Source organism: Gouania willdenowi, chromosome 9 (genome assembly GCF_900634775.1).
Source record: "Gouania willdenowi chromosome 9, fGouWil2.1, whole genome shotgun sequence".
In the NCBI taxonomy this organism is placed as follows: domain Eukaryota; kingdom Metazoa; phylum Chordata; class Actinopteri; order Blenniiformes; family Gobiesocidae; genus Gouania; species Gouania willdenowi.
This window is the reverse complement of record NC_041052.1, coordinates 14,152,920-14,169,353: the sequence shown is the minus strand read 5'-3', so window position 1 is coordinate 14,169,353 and position 16,434 is coordinate 14,152,920. Positions and strand designations below refer to the sequence as shown.

Here is a 16,434-nt window from a genome sequence, read left to right as displayed (position 1 = left end):
ATACTTATAGTGTGATAAAAATGCAATCAGGCATGAAAAAAGAGAAAAAGTAATAAATGATAAAAAAATAAAATAATAAGACTATTACAAGACCGTAAAAATGGGTCTAATTATGATGTGCATACTTATACTGGCATTAAAATGCAGTTCCCCATATCCGAGATAAGGCTATAGTAAGGCATAAATATTGAAAAACTTTGGAATTTTTATTTTTTTAGATAAGGCTATTACAAGACCCTAAAAAGTAGTCTAAATATGATGTGCACACTTGTACTGTGATAAAAATGCAATCAGGCATGCAAAAAGAGAGAAAAATGACAAACACCCCAAATCCGAGGTAAGGCTATAGTAAGGCATAAATATTGAAAAAATTTGGAATTTTTTTTTCTGAGATAAGGCTATTACAAGACCCTAAAATACATAAAAATGCAATCAGGCATGCAAAAAGAGAGAAAAATGACAAACACCCCGAATCCGAGGTAAGGCTATAGTAAGGCATAAAAATTGAAAAAATTCAGAATTTTTTTTTTCTGAGATAAGGTTATTACAAGACCCTAAAAAGTACTCTAAATATTATGTGCATACTTATAGTGTGATAAAAATGCAATCAGGCATGAAAAAAGAGAAAAAGTAATAAATGATAAAAAAAATAAAATAATAAGACTATTACAAGACCGTAAAAATGGGTCTAATTATGATGTGCATACTTATACTGGCATTAAAATGCAGTTCCCCATATCCGAGGTAAGGCTATTGTAAGGCATAAATATTGAAAAACTTTGGAATTTTTTTTTCTGGGATAAGGCTATTACAAGACCCTAAAAAGTAGTCTAAATATGATGTGCATACTTATACTGGGATGAAAATGCATTTATGCATGAAAAAAGAGAAAAAGTGGATAATGAGACAAAAATGACACCCCTAATCCGAGGACAGGCATAAAAAATTAAAAATTTCAGAATTTTTTTTTTCTGAGATAAGGTTCCTATAAGACCCTAAAAAGTACTCTAAATATGATGTGCATACTTATACTGTGATAAAAATGCAGTCAGGCATGAAAAATTAGAAAAAAATGACAAACACCCCAAATCCGAGGTAAGGCATAAATATTGAAAAACTTTGGAATTTTTATTTTTTTAGATAAGGCTATTACAAGACCCTAAAAAGTAGTCTAAATATGATGTGCATACTTATACTGGCATTAAAATGCAGTTCGGCATGAAAGATGAGAAAAAGTGGAAAATGAGAAAAATAAAGATGACGCTCAAATCCGAGGTAAGGCTATAGTAAGGCATAAAAATTAAAAAAGATTATATTTTTTTTTTCTAAGATATGGCTATCAGAAGATCTTAAAAAGTAGTCGAATAATGATGTGCTACTTGTACTATGATGAAAATGCAGTCAGGCATGAAAAATTTGAAAAAAATGACAAACACCCCAAATCCGAGGTAAGGCTATAGTAAGGCATAAAAGTTGAAAAAAAAGTTGATTTTTTTTTTTTTTTTAAGATAAGGCTATTACAAGACCCTAAAAAGTACTCTAAATATCATGTGCATACTTATACTGGGATGAAAATGCATTTATGCATGAAAAAAGAGAAAAAGTGGATAATGAGAAAAAAATGACAAACACCCCAAATCCGAGGTAAGGCTATAGTAAGGCATAAATATTGAAAAACTTTCGAATTATTTTTTTTCTGAGATAAGGCTATTACAAGACCCTAAAAAGAAGTCTAAATATGATGTGTATACTTGTACTGTGATAAAAATGCAATCAGGCATGCAAAAAGAGAGAAAAATGACAAACACCCCAAATCCGAGGTAAGGCTATAGTAAGGCATAAATATTGAAAAACTTTGGAATTTTTGTTTTTTTAGATAAGGCTATTACAAGACCCTAAAAAGTAGTCTAAATATGATGTGCATACTTATACTGGCATTAAAATGCAGTTTGGCATGAAAGATGAGAAAAAGTAGAAAATGAGAAAAATAAAAATGACACTCCAATTCCGAGGTAAGGCTATAGTAAGGCAAAAAAATTGAAAAAGATTATGTATTTTTTTTCTGAGATATGGCTATCAGAAGATCTTAAAAAGTAGTCGAATAATGATGTGCATACTTGTACTGTGATGAAAATGCAGTCAGGCATGAAAAATTAGAAAAAAATGACAAACACCCCATAGTAAGGCATAAAAGTTGAAAAAAAATTAGATTTTTTTTTTTTTTTTAGGATAAGGCTATTACAAGACCCTAAAAAGTACTCTAAATATTATGTGCATACTTATACTGTGATAAAAATGCAATCAGGCATGAACAAAGAGAGAAAAATGACAAGCACCCCGAATCCGAGGTAAGGCTATAGTAAGGCATAAAAATTGAAAAAAATTTAGAATTTTTTTTCTGAGATAAGGCTATTACAAGACCCTAAAAGGTCATTTAAAGAAGAAGTGCATTCTTATACTGTGATAAAAATGCAAGCAGGCATGAAAAATGAAAAAAAGTGGAAAATGAGAAATAAAAATGACACCCCAAATCTAAGGTAAGGCTATTGTAAGGCATAAAAACTGAAAAATTTCTAAAAATTTTTTTTTCTGAGATAAGGCTATTACAAGACCCTAAAAAGTACTCTAAATATGATGTGCATACTTATACTGTGATAAAAATGCAGTCAGGCATGAAAAATTAGAAAAAAATGACAAACACCCCAAATCCGAGGTAAGGCATAAATATTGAAAAACTTTGGAATTTTTATTTTTTTAGATAAGGCTATTACAAGACCCTAAAAAGTAGTCTAAATATGATGTGCATACTTATACTGGCATTAAAATGCAGTTCGGCATGAAAGATGAGAAAAAGTGGAAAATGAGAAAAATAAAGATGACGCTCAAATCCGAGGTAAGGCTATAGTAAGGCATAAAAATTAAAAAAGATTATATTTTTTTTTCTAAGATATGGCTATCAGAAGATCTTAAAAAGTAGTCGAATAATGATGTGCTACTTGTACTATGATGAAAATGCAGTCAGGCATGAAAAATTTGAAAAAAATGACAAACACCCCAAATCCGAGGTAAGGCTATAGTAAGGCATAAAAGTTGAAAAAAAAGTTGATTTTTTTTTTTTTTTTAAGATAAGGCTATTACAAGACCCTAAAAAGTACTCTAAATATCATGTGCATACTTATACTGGGATGAAAATGCATTTATGCATGAAAAAAGAGAAAAAGTGGATAATGAGAAAAAAATGACAAACACCCCAAATCCGAGGTAAGGCTATAGTAAGGCATAAATATTGAAAAACTTTCGAATTATTTTTTTTCTGAGATAAGGCTATTACAAGACCCTAAAAAGAAGTCTAAATATGATGTGTATACTTGTACTGTGATAAAAATGCAATCAGGCATGCAAAAAGAGAGAAAAATGACAAACACCCCAAATCCGAGGTAAGGCTATAGTAAGGCATAAATATTGAAAAACTTTGGAATTTTTGTTTTTTTAGATAAGGCTATTACAAGACCCTAAAAAGTAGTCTAAATATGATGTGCATACTTATACTGGCATTAAAATGCAGTTTGGCATGAAAGATGAGAAAAAGTGGAAAATGAGAAAAATAAAAATGACACTCCAATTCCGAGGTAAGGCTATAGTAAGGCAAAAAAATTGAAAAAGATTATGTATTTTTTTTCTGAGATATGGCTATCAGAAGATCTTAAAAAGTAGTCGAATAATGATGTGCATACTTGTACTGTGATGAAAATGCAGTCAGGCATGAAAAATTAGAAAAAAATGACAAACACCCCATAGTAAGGCATAAAAGTTGAAAAAAAATTAGATTTTTTTTTTTTTTTTAGGATAAGGCTATTACAAGACCCTAAAAAGTACTCTAAATATTATGTGCATACTTATACTGTGATAAAAATGCAATCAGGCATGAACAAAGAGAGAAAAATGACAAGCACCCCGAATCCGAGGTAAGGCTATAGTAAGGCATAAAAATTGAAAAAAATTTAGAATTTTTTTTCTGAGATAAGGCTATTACAAGACCCTAAAAGGTCATTTAAAGAAGAAGTGCATTCTTATACTGTGATAAAAATGCAAGCAGGCATGAAAAATGAAAAAAAGTGGAAAATGAGAAATAAAAATGACACCCCAAATCTAAGGTAAGGCTATTGTAAGGCATAAAAACTGAAAAATTTCTAAAAATTTTTTTTTCTGAGATAAGGCTATTACAAGACCCTAAAAAGTAGTCTAAATATGATGTGCATACTTATACTGTGATAAAAATGCAGTCAGGCATGAAAAATTAGAAAGAAATGACAAACACCCCAAATCCGAGGTAAAGCTATAGTAAGGCATAAATATTGAAAAATTTTGGAATTTTTTTTTTTAAATAGGGCTATTACAAGACCCTAAAAAGTAGTCTAAATATTATGTGCATACTTATACTGGGATGAAAATGCATTTAGGCATGAAAAATGAGAAAAAGTGGAAAATGAGAAAAAAAAATGACACCCCATATCTGAGGAAAGGCTATAGTAAGGCAAAAATACTGAAAAACTTTGGATTTTTTTTTTTTTTAGATAAGGCTATTACAAGACCCTAAAAAGTAGTCTAAATATGATGTGCATACAGTACTTATACTGGCATTAAAATGCAGTTCGGCATGAAAGATGAGAAAAAGTGGAAAATGAGAAAGAAAAAAAAATGACACACCAAATCCGAGGTATAAGGCTATAGTAAGGCATAAAAATTGAAAAAATTTAGATTTTTTTTTTCTGAGATAAGGCTATCAGAAGATTGTAAAAAGTAGTCGAAAAATGATGTGCATACTTTTACTTGATGAAAATGCAGTCAGGCATGAAAATTTAGAAATTGACACCAACTCAGCAGCAAAGCTACATAGAGTGGCACACACACTACAATACTTCTTTCATGAAGATGCCAGGGATTGAACCCTAGACCTCATGTATATTAGGCTTGTGGCTCTACCAGTGAGCTACCTCCACTATTGCTGAGCTGCAAGTGACAAACACCATAATTCAGAAGTTAAACTTGAAAATGGAAAAACTTTGGATTTTGTTTTCTGAGATAAGGCTATTACAAGACCCTAAAAACTAGTCTAAATATGATGTGCATACTTAAACTGGGATGAAAATGCATTTAGGCATGAAAAAAGAGAAAAAGTGGATAATGACAAAAAAAATGACACCCCTAATCCGAGGCAAGGCTATAGTAAGGCATAAAAATTGAAAAGTTTCAGAAATTTTTTTTTCGAGATAAGGTTCCAACAAGACCCTAAAAAGTACTCTAAATATGATGTGCATACTTATACTGTGATAAAAATGCAATCAGGCATGAAAAAAGAGAGAAAAATGACAAACACCCCAAATCCGAGGTAAGGCTATAGTAAGGCATAAATATTGAAAAATTTTGGAATTTTTTTTTTTAAATAGGGCTATTACAAGACCCTAAAAAGTAGTCTAAATATTATGTGCATACTTATACTGTGATAAAAATGCAGTCAGGCATGAAAAATTAGAAAGAAATGACAAACACCCCAAATCCGAGGTAAAGCTATAGTAAGGCATAAATATTGAAAAAATTTAGAATTTTTTTTTCTGGGATAAGACTATTACAAGACCCTAAAAAGTAGTCTAAATATTATGTGCATACTTATACTGGGATGAAAATGCATTTAGGCATGAAAAATGAGAAAAAGTGGAAAATGAGAAGAAAAAAAATGACCCCTAATCCGAGGCAAGGCTATAGTAAGGCATAAATATTGAAAAACTTTCGAATTTTTTTTTCTGAGATAAGGCTAGTACAAGACCCTAAAAAGAAGTCTAAATATGATGTGCATACTTGTACTGTGATAAAAATGCAATCAGGCATGAAAAAGAGAGAAAAATGACAAACACCCCAAATCCGAAAATTTTTTATTTTTTTGGATAAGGCTATTACAAGACCCTAAAAAGTAGTCTAAATATGATGTGCATACTTATACTGGCATTAAAATGCAGTTCGGCATGAAAGATGAGAAAAAGTGGAAAATGAGAAAAATAAAAATGACACTCCAATTCCGAGGTAAGGCTATAGTAAGGCATAAAAATTGAAAAAGATTATATTTTTTTTTCTGAGATATGGCTATCAGAAGATCTTAAAAAGTAGTCAAATAATGATGTGCATACTTGTACTGTGATGAAAATGCAGTCAGGCATGAACAAAGAGAGAAAAATGACAAGCACCCCGAATCCGAGGTAAGGCTATAGTAAGGCATAAAAATTGAAAAAAATTTAGAATTTTTTTTCTGAGATAAGGCTATTACAAGACCCTAAAAGGTAATTTAAAGAAGAAGTGCATTCTTATACTGTGATAAAAATGCAATCAGGCATGAAAAATGAGAAAAAGTGGAAAATGAGAAATAAAAATGACACCACAAATCTAAAGTAAGGCTATTGTAAGGCATAAAAACTGAAAAATTTCTAAATTTTTTTTTTCTGAGATAAGGTTATTACAAGACCCTAAAACGTAGTCTAAATATGATGTGCATACTTATACTGTGATAAAAATGCAGTCAGGCATGAAAAATTAGAAAGAAATGACAAACACCCCAAATCCGAGGTAAAGCTATAGTAAGGCATAAATATTGAAAAATTTTGGAATTTTTTTTTTTAAATAGGGCTATTACAAGACCCTAAAAAGTAGTCTAAATATTATGTGCATACTTATACTGGGATGAAAATGCATTTAGGCATGAAAAATGAGAAAAAGTGGAAAATGAGAAAAAAAAAATGACACCCCATATCTGAGGAAAGGCTATAGTAAGGCAAAAATATTGAAAAACTTTGGATTTTTTTTTTTTTAGATAAGGCTATTACAAGACCCTAAAAAGTAGTCTAAATATGATGTGCATACAGTACTTATACTGGCATTAAAATGCAGTTCGGCATGAAAGATGAGAAAAAGTGGAAAATGAGAAAAAAAAAAAATGACACACCAAATCCGAGGTATAAGGCTATAGTAAGGCATAAAAATTGAAAAAATTTAGATTTTTTTTTTCTGAGATAAGGCTATCAGAAGATTGTAAAAAGTAGTCGAAAAATGATGTGCATACTTATACTTGATGAAAATGCAGTCAGGCATGAAAATTTAGAAATTGACACCAACTCAGCAGCAAAGCTACATAGTGTGGCACACACACTACTTACTTTTTTCATGAAGATGCCAGGGATTGAACCCGAGACCTCATGTATATTAGGCTTGTGGCTCTACCAGTGAGCTACCTCCACTATTGCTGATCTGCAAGTGACAAACACCATAATTCAGAAGTTAAACATGAAAATGGAAAAACTTTGGATTTTGTTTTCTGAGATAAGGCTATTACAAGACCCTAAAAACTAGTCTAAATATGATGTGCATACTTATACTGGGATGAAAATGCATTTAGGCATGAAAAAAGAGAAAAAGTGGAGAATGACAAAAAAAAAATGACACTCCTAATCCGAGGCAAGGCTATAGTAAGGCATAAAAATTGAAAAGTTTCAGAAATTTTTTTTTCGAGATAAGGTTCCAACAAGACCCTAAAAAGTACTCTAAATATGATGTGCATACTTATACTGTGATAAAAATGCAATCAGGCATGAAAAAAGAGAGAAAAATGACACACACCCCAAATCAGAGGTAAGGCTATAGTAAGGCATAAAAAGTGAAAAATTTTTGATTTTTTTTTTTTTTTAAATAAGGCTATTACAAGACCCTAAAAAGTAGTCTAAATATTATGTGCATACTTATACTGGGATGAAAATTCATTTAGGCATGAAAAATGAGAAAAAGTGGAAAATGAGAAAAAAAATGACACCCCATATCCGAGGTAAGGCTATAGTAAGGCATAAAAATTGAAAAAATTTCGAATTTTTTTTTTTTTAAACAGGGCTATTACAAGACCCTAAAAAGTAGTCGAATAATGATGTGCATACTTATACTGTGATAAAAATGCAATCAGGCATGCAAAAAGAGAGAAAAATGACAAACACCTTGAATCAGAGGTAAGGCTATAGTAAGGCATAAATATTGAAAAACTTTGGAATTTTTTTTTTTTTTTTAAATAAGGCTATTACAAGACCCTAAAAAGTAGTCTAAATATTATGTGCATGCTTATACTGGAATGAAAATGCATTTAGGCATAAAAGATGAGAAAAAGTGGAAAATGAGAAAAAAAAAACGACACTTCAAATCCGAGGTAAGGCTATAGTAAGGCATAAAAATTGAAAAAAATTAGATTTTTTTTTTCTGAGATAAGGCTACCAGAAGATCTTAAAAAGTAGTTGAAAAATGATGTGCATACTTATACTTGATGAAAATTTAGAAACTGACACCAACTCAGAAGCAAAGCTTCATAGTGTGGCACACACACTACAATAGTTCTTCCATGAAGATGCCAAGTATTGAACCCTAGACCTCACGCATATTAGGCTTGTGGCTCGACCAGTGAGCTACTTCCACTATTGCTGATCTGCAAGTGACAAACACCATAATTCAGAAGTTAAACATGTAAATGGAAAAACTTTGGATTTTGTTTCCTGAGATAAGGCTATTACAAGACCCTAAAAACTAGTCTAAATATGATGTGCATACTTATACTGGGATGAAAATGCATTTAGGCATGAAAAAAGACAAAAAGTGGATAATGACAAAAAAAAATGACACCCCAAATCCGAGGTAAGGCTATAGTAAGGCATAAATATTGAAAAACTTTGGAATTTTTATTTTTTTAGATAAGGCTATTACAAGACCCTAAAAAGTAGTCTAAATATGATGTGCATGCTTATACTGGGATGAAAATGCATTTAGGCATGATAAATTAGAAAAAAATGACAAACACCCCAAATCCGAGGTAAGGCTATAGTAAGGCAAAAATATTTAAAAATTTTTTTATTTTTTTTTCTGAGATAAGGCGATTATAAGACCCTAAAAAGTAGTCTAAATATGATGTGCATACTTGTACTGTGATAAAAATGCAATCAGGCATGCAAAAAGAGAGAAAAATGACAAACACCCCAAATCCGAGGTAAGGCATAAAAAGTGAAACATTTTTGATTTTGTTTTTTTTTTTAAATTAGGCTACAAGACCCTAAAAAGTAATCTAAATATGATGTGCATACTTATACTGGCATTAAAATGCAGTCCGGCATGAAAGATGAGAAAAAGTGGAAAATGAGAAAAAAAAAAAATGACACTCCAAATCCGAGGTAAGGCATAAAAATAAAAGTGAAAAATTTTTGATTTTTTTTTTTTTCTAAGATAATGGTATTACAAGACCCTAAAAAGTACTCTAAATATTATGTGCATACTTATACTGTGATAAAAATGCAATCAGGCATGCAAAAAGAGAGAAAAATGACAAACACCCCACATCAGAGGTAAGGCTATAGTAAGGCATAAAAATTGAAAAATATTTAAAAAAAATTTTCTGAGATAAGGCTATTACAAGTCCCTAAATGGTAATTTAAAGAAGAATGCATTCTTATACTGTGATAAAAATGCAATCAATGATGAAAAATGAGAAAAAGTGGAAAATGAGAAAAAAAAAATTACACCCCAAATCCAAGGTAAAGCTATAGTAAGGCATAAAAATGTTTTGAGTTTTTTTTTCTGAGACAAGGCTATTACAAGACCCTAAAAAGTAGTCTAAATATGATGTGCATACTTATATTGTGATAAAAAATGCAATCAGGCATGAAAAAGGAGAAAAAGTGGAAAATGAGAAAAAAAATTGACACCCCACATCCGAGGTAAGGCTAAAGTAAGGAAATAAAATTGAAAATAATTTTGATTTTTTTTTTTTTTTTAGATAAGGATATTACAAGACCTTAAAAAGTAGTTTAAATATGATGTTTTTACTTATATTGGGATGAAAATGCAGTTAGGCATGAAAAATGAGAAAAAGTGAAAAATTTGAAAAAAATGACATACACCCAAAATTTGATGTAAGTCAATAGTAAGGCATAAAAAATTTAAAATTTTAGAATTTTTTTTTTCCAAGATAATTATATTACAAGACCCTAAAAAGTACTCTAAATGTGATGTGCATACTTATACTGTGATAAAAATGCAATCAGGCATGCAAAAAGAGAGAAAAATGACAAACACCCCAAATCCGAGCTAAAGCTATAGTAAGGCATGAAAATTGATAAATTAAAAAAAAAAAAAATTCTGGGATAAGGCTATCAGAAGCCCCTAAAAAAATATTCTAAATATGATGTGCATACTTATACTGGGATGAAAATGCAGTTAAGCATGAAAAATGACAAAAAGTGGAAAATGAGAAAAAAATGACAAACACCCCAAATCCAATATAGTAAAAAAAAAACAAAAAATGAAAAAAATTTAGATTTTTTTTTTCTGAGATAAGGCTATTACAAGACCCTAAAAAGTAGTCTAAATATGATGTGCATACTTATACTGGGATGAAAATGCAGTCAGGCATGAAAAATTAGAAAAAAAATGACAAACACCCCAAATCCGAGGCATAAAATTTGAAAAACTTTGGAATTTTTTTTCTGAAAAAGGCCATCACAAGACCGTAAAAATAAGTCTAATTATGATGTGCATACTTTTAATGGGATTAAAATGCAGTTCGACATGAAAAATGAGAAAAAGTGAAAAATTAGAAAAAAATAACTAACACCCCAAATCCGAGGTAAGGCTATAGTAAGGCATAACAATTCAAATATTTTAGAATTTTTTTTCTGAAATACATCTTTTACAAGACCCTAAAAAGTAGTTTAATATGATATGCATACTTATACTGGGATGAAAATGCAGTGAAAATGACAAACACCCAAAAAAACCTATTTACCTTGGATACGTTTTTTACTCTGAGTAATAGAAAATCTTGCTGTTGACTGACCAATTTTGGGGGGTTTCCATTAAAAACATATAGCTTTTTATTTTAACAAAAATAAATGATACCTTGAAATCACTGTTCAGTTTTGTAGCCGCCACCAAGCTATTTTAGCTAACTTAACATCTACGGAATGTTTGTATGTGTTCAATCTGTTCACATCCCAGGCATGTGTTATGTTAAATTATTTAATGAACATATAAGCCAAAACAAGAAATTTAAAAAAAAAAGCATGTAGGCTAATCTATCACTTTATTCTCACAGTTATGCATGTAGAAATGAGTTGACACATCACATAATAATTCCTGAGCTTCAGAACATGTTTTAGGTTTATCTTAGTTGAGTAAGATACTTAATAAATAATAAAAACATAATAACTTCCCAAGTACCCTCTGTGGAAATTAAAAGGATTTTTCCATAATGCAAGTCGATAATCAAGCACTTTTTGCATTATCCACTAGAGGGCCCTTGCTGTCCAATTAGTCGAATAAATTCGACCAGTCTTAATGATTTGCAGAAATTGGCAATACTACTGTCATTTTTTTAAATATATTGATAGGAAATAATATGTCTCATTTAAAAACACAATGTAACCTTAGACATCTGTATATTACAGTTGCAAATCTGTATATTACACATTTATAACCTTTATTACAATCATCAGTGTGCATTTATAGATAAAAACAACAACATAGTTTTCGATCTCTGGTTTAGAATTCACAGCAGAAAATGTGAAAACAGTCATAGACAGGGAAATTCATGTCTTTAGATTTAGTTTTTCATAATTGAATCACATCTTCTTGTTCTTCAGCCTGCTAGCTCTCAGGGCAGGCAGAATATCGTCCATTTTGTTCGGTAAAAGGCAATCCACTCTTTTTCCCAGGGTTCACTGTTTGTATGTTGAGTGTGAACTCTGACTCTGGAGTTGCTACTGTTGGCCCGAATAACATGGATGTCAGCAAAGCACGGTGTCAGTTCTTTCAAACTTCCTCTTTGACAAACAGAGCGATGCTGACAGACAAACATGGCTGTATTGAAATTTGTTATGTAAAATTCAGGATTTTTTTAATACAAATATTTTTGGTCTATCTTGAATAACCCTTTTGACAACCTCAGTAAGAGCACAACATCGTTGTTAACAGTGTGCAAACTACTTTAAAAATCAAGAATCAACAAGAATACTTTAAACCGTCTGATGCTGCATATGCATTGTCATGGTTACAAAACAGCTATACACCAACGAACTAATGTACACAGTCATCTCCTTTATTGTAAAAATCAATAAATTAGAACAATAAATAGTCTTTTATTTGACAAAAGCAGCAGAAGTATCAAAACGTTATAACAAAGAATCCATAGGTAGTTTACTTGGCTAAGAACGTGCAACGGTTCCTACCCCATGTTGTCCTATCCCTCTGTCTGTCACACAACCCCCGAGGCTTTGAGTTTTCCAAGCCTGAGTGTCGGCGGACATATTTCTCAATCCACAACACTTTGCTATCAGTTACAGCCCTTGGGAGTGGAATAGAGGCATGTGAAGTGGGGAAACAGGACTGGAAAAGATAATCAAACCAGTTGGACCCCTGCACAGTGCAGACATATCAGAGGGCTGCAGAGGTGGGCCCCGAGAGTTCATGTCTTGTAAGGTTGCCTCAGGGAGGTCATTTCACTGCGCCAAGGCACATGAAGTGCTGATTAGTGTTTGCAGCGAGCGGAGAGGCCAGCGATAAGTAGAGGAAGACAAATGTCAGGGAAAAGTATAGGGAGGGGAAAACTGGCCCACTAGTTCCCACCAGACTGCACATAGTGTAAGAAATGCTTTGTTCAATGATAAAGTTTTGCACCTTTTCAGGCTTGTTGGTAAGAGGACATACCCAGCAAACTCTAACCTCTGACAGATGCTCATCAAAATTATTGATGTTAATGTTAAACATGAATTTTTGACTCTTGACATTATACGTCCAACAAGTAATCATGGAAATCAACAGTCTTCCCACTATTTTGTTGGCTATCTTCCGCTTTATTTGTAAGACTTTGAAAGAGTTGAACTCTCTTAAATAATGGACTATCTACAGCCACACTCAGCCACCACCATGCCCTCAAACTTGTACTTATAAGTGACCACGTCCGTGTCGTCCAGATACAGGAGGGAGATCGGGTCCAGTTTGGTTGGCACACAACACGCTCGCGCCGCTTTCTGTGGACTGTTGATGTTGACCAAAGTCTGGACGATGGCATGCTTTGTGGGTGTGACGTGTTTTGTCAATGGAAAAGAGCAAATCCCACGGCATTCAAAGGCATCATAACCAGTAGGTGCCAGTATCCAACTATCCCACCCAATGTCTTTGAACTCCACGTACAACGACTGCTTTGTGCAATGATTTCCCTTAGCGTTGCGTCGAATACGGGACGCTGTGTCGTAGATCAGATTGGATCGCATTTGCATGAGGTCCTCTTCATCTGGCTCACCTTCTTCTTCATTTTCTTCATTCCAGTTCTCAATCAGGCCTGTGCCTAAGTCAGTCAGTGGAACCATGTTTGAGGTTTCATGGTTGATCATCTCATTTAGTTCTTGTTTGTCATCCCTGTGGTCACTGCTCTGATCATTTGAGAAAACAATCAGCAGGGGTTTGTGTTTTTCCCCTGAGCTGTTATCAATCACCATGTCGCCTTCAGGTTGACTCTTTTCCGTGTCTATGTTCACATCATGGATGTCATTATCCTTAGCAATGCTGGCAATGTGCACCTCCAAACGGTGCGTTGTCCCACGGTCAGATTTGCACCAGTGCTGGACGGCAGCAGTGAGATTAAAAGCTTCCCAGCTGTTATCTGTGCCGTAAACGTGGCGCGAAGCCAGTTCCACCATTTCCACTCCTTCTCCCCCCATCCTGAATACATCTCCTCTTAACTCATTCACATCCGTCATGTTGTTGTCCAAATCCTTAGATTCCAGCTCATAGATGGTGACTTTTCGATCGACACCGGCGTAAAGATGACGGTCGGTCTGGACCAGGGTGTAGAGGCGAAGCTCAGCCGCTGTGATACGTTCATGATGGGGAACTGAAACGTTAAAGAGGAGAGGATGGTGTCTGACTCCACCAATACCCACAATGCCGGGAGAGGGATCTGAGGAGGGATAAGAATTGATTAAATTTAGTCTAATGTCAGTTTTGCAAGTATTTAGTATCATATTGCTACGCTATACAATGTACCCTACATTATCACATGTAAGAGACAACCAAACTTGCTTATTTTATTTGTGTACATGATGTACTATGTGAGAAAGAAAGTGATGGAAGCAACAAACAGAGAAGTTGTTAGCTTTTCAGTTGAGAAACACACCTTAAAATAGTTTCCATTAATATTAAAAATAACAAAATGGCAGCTTATGAACCCTTTAACAATGATCCGTACCTTCATTTTTGAAGCTGCGGATGATGTTGGCTGTGGGCATGGCGTTGCGGTCATTAGCAAAGCGGTTGTAAAGCTCCATCATGTACTCAGGGGGCTCCTCTCGTGTAACTCCTGCAGGCAATGCTGGGGGACCCACACCTGACAGGTTGAAGGTGCGCAGAAACTGTTCCTTTATGTTCTCCAGCAGACTTTGCCCATCTTGTTCCAGCACTGAGGGATCCACTACCCCTCCATCCCCATCTACAACTCCTTGTGCTGGACGTAGTCTCTGGTGCCTGCTAGAAATAGGGCTGCTACCTCCACGGAGAGGCCAGAGCAGCAAGAGGATGGATAACAGTAAGAAGGAAGTCTTGGAGCAACAAACGGTCCCTAATTGAGAGGTCCAAGTGCTCGCCATGAGAGTCACGATCATCAGTGGTCCAGTCCTACGCCCTCTGAGTTTCTTTTTGAATTAGCTCATGAAGCAATTAAAAAATATATCCTATTCTTAGATTTCCTTGTTCCAAAGGTTGATTGGAGTCATCTCACCCTAACTGGGGAAAGTTCTAGTTTCTTGGCTGTATCAGCAACCTTTGCAATGAGTGACGTGAGGTTCTCTGCAGGCACAAGGACTCCGAGTACTTTCCTCCAGATCTCACTGCATTTATTCTCAGGAACACCTTTTGATGTCCTTAACAACAGGGCCGTAGTTCCGGTGACAGGGTAGCCAAAGCTTGTCTTTGTGTGTCCGACTCATCTCTGATGTGTCCTTTGTCCTGTATAAATCTGTCTGTGCTCTGCTCTCTTTTTCCAGCTCTTTCTTTCTGCCTCTTATCTATGATATGGGCTCTGCAGTGCTCAGTGCTTGGGGTCTCTTTGCCTGGTGTGTGTGCGTGTTGTGTGTGTGTGTTGTGCGTGCCTTCCCTTCAACTCTGAAAGATGCACATGAGTGGGTTATCTCACAACTTCCTTAATGAGGATTTTGTAAACACTGTCCTGTATGCTCTTCCTTGTGGAAGAGCCATTTGTTTGGGTGGGTGCTTCAAACGTGATATTCCTGATTTGTTTATTTGCTTTGTAAATGGTGGAGCTCTGCAAGTTTTCTGTCTAGGCTTTATTGACCATTTCTTTTTTTCAACGGGTGGCATCTATCAAACAACAGTTGTCCACATGAAATCGAAATGCAATGAGGTGTGAGTGCTTAATGTTTAAACACGAGAAGAACTCAGTCCGCTCTCTTTACAAACAAATAGCAATAGATAACCATTACCTTGGTGGATTATTATCACAATTCATTTTCTTTAGGGAGCATTTTGTAGTTAAAATGGGACAGTATTTCATAAAATGTTACTTCAATCTTTTAGAGAATCAGTTCAAAAATGAACACAGGCAATTCAGAGATTGTAAATAACCTACAGTGTATGTTTTTGAAAGGTTAGGAAGAAACCAGAGTACCTGGAAGAAACTCACATAAGCAGAACATGCAAACAGAGAAAGGACATACAGTAAGTGTCCACCCCTGGGACTGGGAAGTAAAGTAATTCATTATATTTCTACACCCAACCGTTACTGAGTAAATTATTAATTTTTGTTTTGAAAAGATCAAAGGACATTGTGAAACAACAAAAAATGAAATGACCAGACAATTAACTGCATCATATCATAGCTGACCAACCAGATTTAACATAATGCACCGCGCCATAACGGCATTGAATGTAGCTATACTTAGAGCCTTAGAATGTTTTATTTTGAATTAAATTCATCGGTGTCATTTCATTCAAAAGAGAATTGTACATTTTGACAAACCTATTATTTTATACAGATGCCTTTGTGTAAAATAAATTAAGTTCCAATTGTGCAAGATTTGGTCTTTTCCTTTTTGAGCTTATACATGAGATGTTTACTGTATGCAAGGGAACCGTGGCAAGATTTATTACCAAAAATAAACGTAGGGGTTGAAAGTAACCAGTAACTTTTTCTTTGAGTACTATTTAATTGTAAAACTTTTTACTTGTACTTGAGTATTTTATTTATGACTTACTTGTACTTGAGTATAATTTCAATCATGTAACAGTACTTCTACTTGAGGAGGTTATATAAGTACTCTTTACACCACTGCTCCATAGGTATTATTTCCGCAGCTC

General features: G+C 33.8%; 1 protein-coding gene across 1 annotated transcript; it reads right to left on the bottom strand.

Annotated features, from left to right (window-relative positions):
• Window positions 1-12,795: 12,795 nt before the first annotated feature.
• bmp10 (bone morphogenetic protein 10) lies at window positions 12,796-15,349 on the bottom strand. Its single transcript, XM_028457685.1, has 2 exons — window positions 14,312-15,349; window positions 12,796-14,023 (listed from the first exon to the last, which is right to left on the bottom strand). Exons 1-2 carry the CDS (start codon window positions 14,721-14,723, stop codon window positions 12,963-12,965), a joined length of 1,473 nt encoding a protein of 490 aa, XP_028313486.1. The 5' UTR covers window positions 14,724-15,349; the 3' UTR covers window positions 12,796-12,962.
• Window positions 15,350-16,434: the final 1,085 nt, after the last annotated feature.

Coding starts and splice junctions, on each gene's coding strand:
- bmp10 (XM_028457685.1), bottom strand. CDS start 14,723: ATGATCGTGACTCTCATGGCGAGCACTTGGACCTCTCAATTAGGGACC. Junction 14,024..14,311: donor CCGCAGCTTCAAAAATGAAG/GTACGGATCATT, acceptor ATCCCTCCTCAG/ATCCCTCTCCCGGCATTGTG.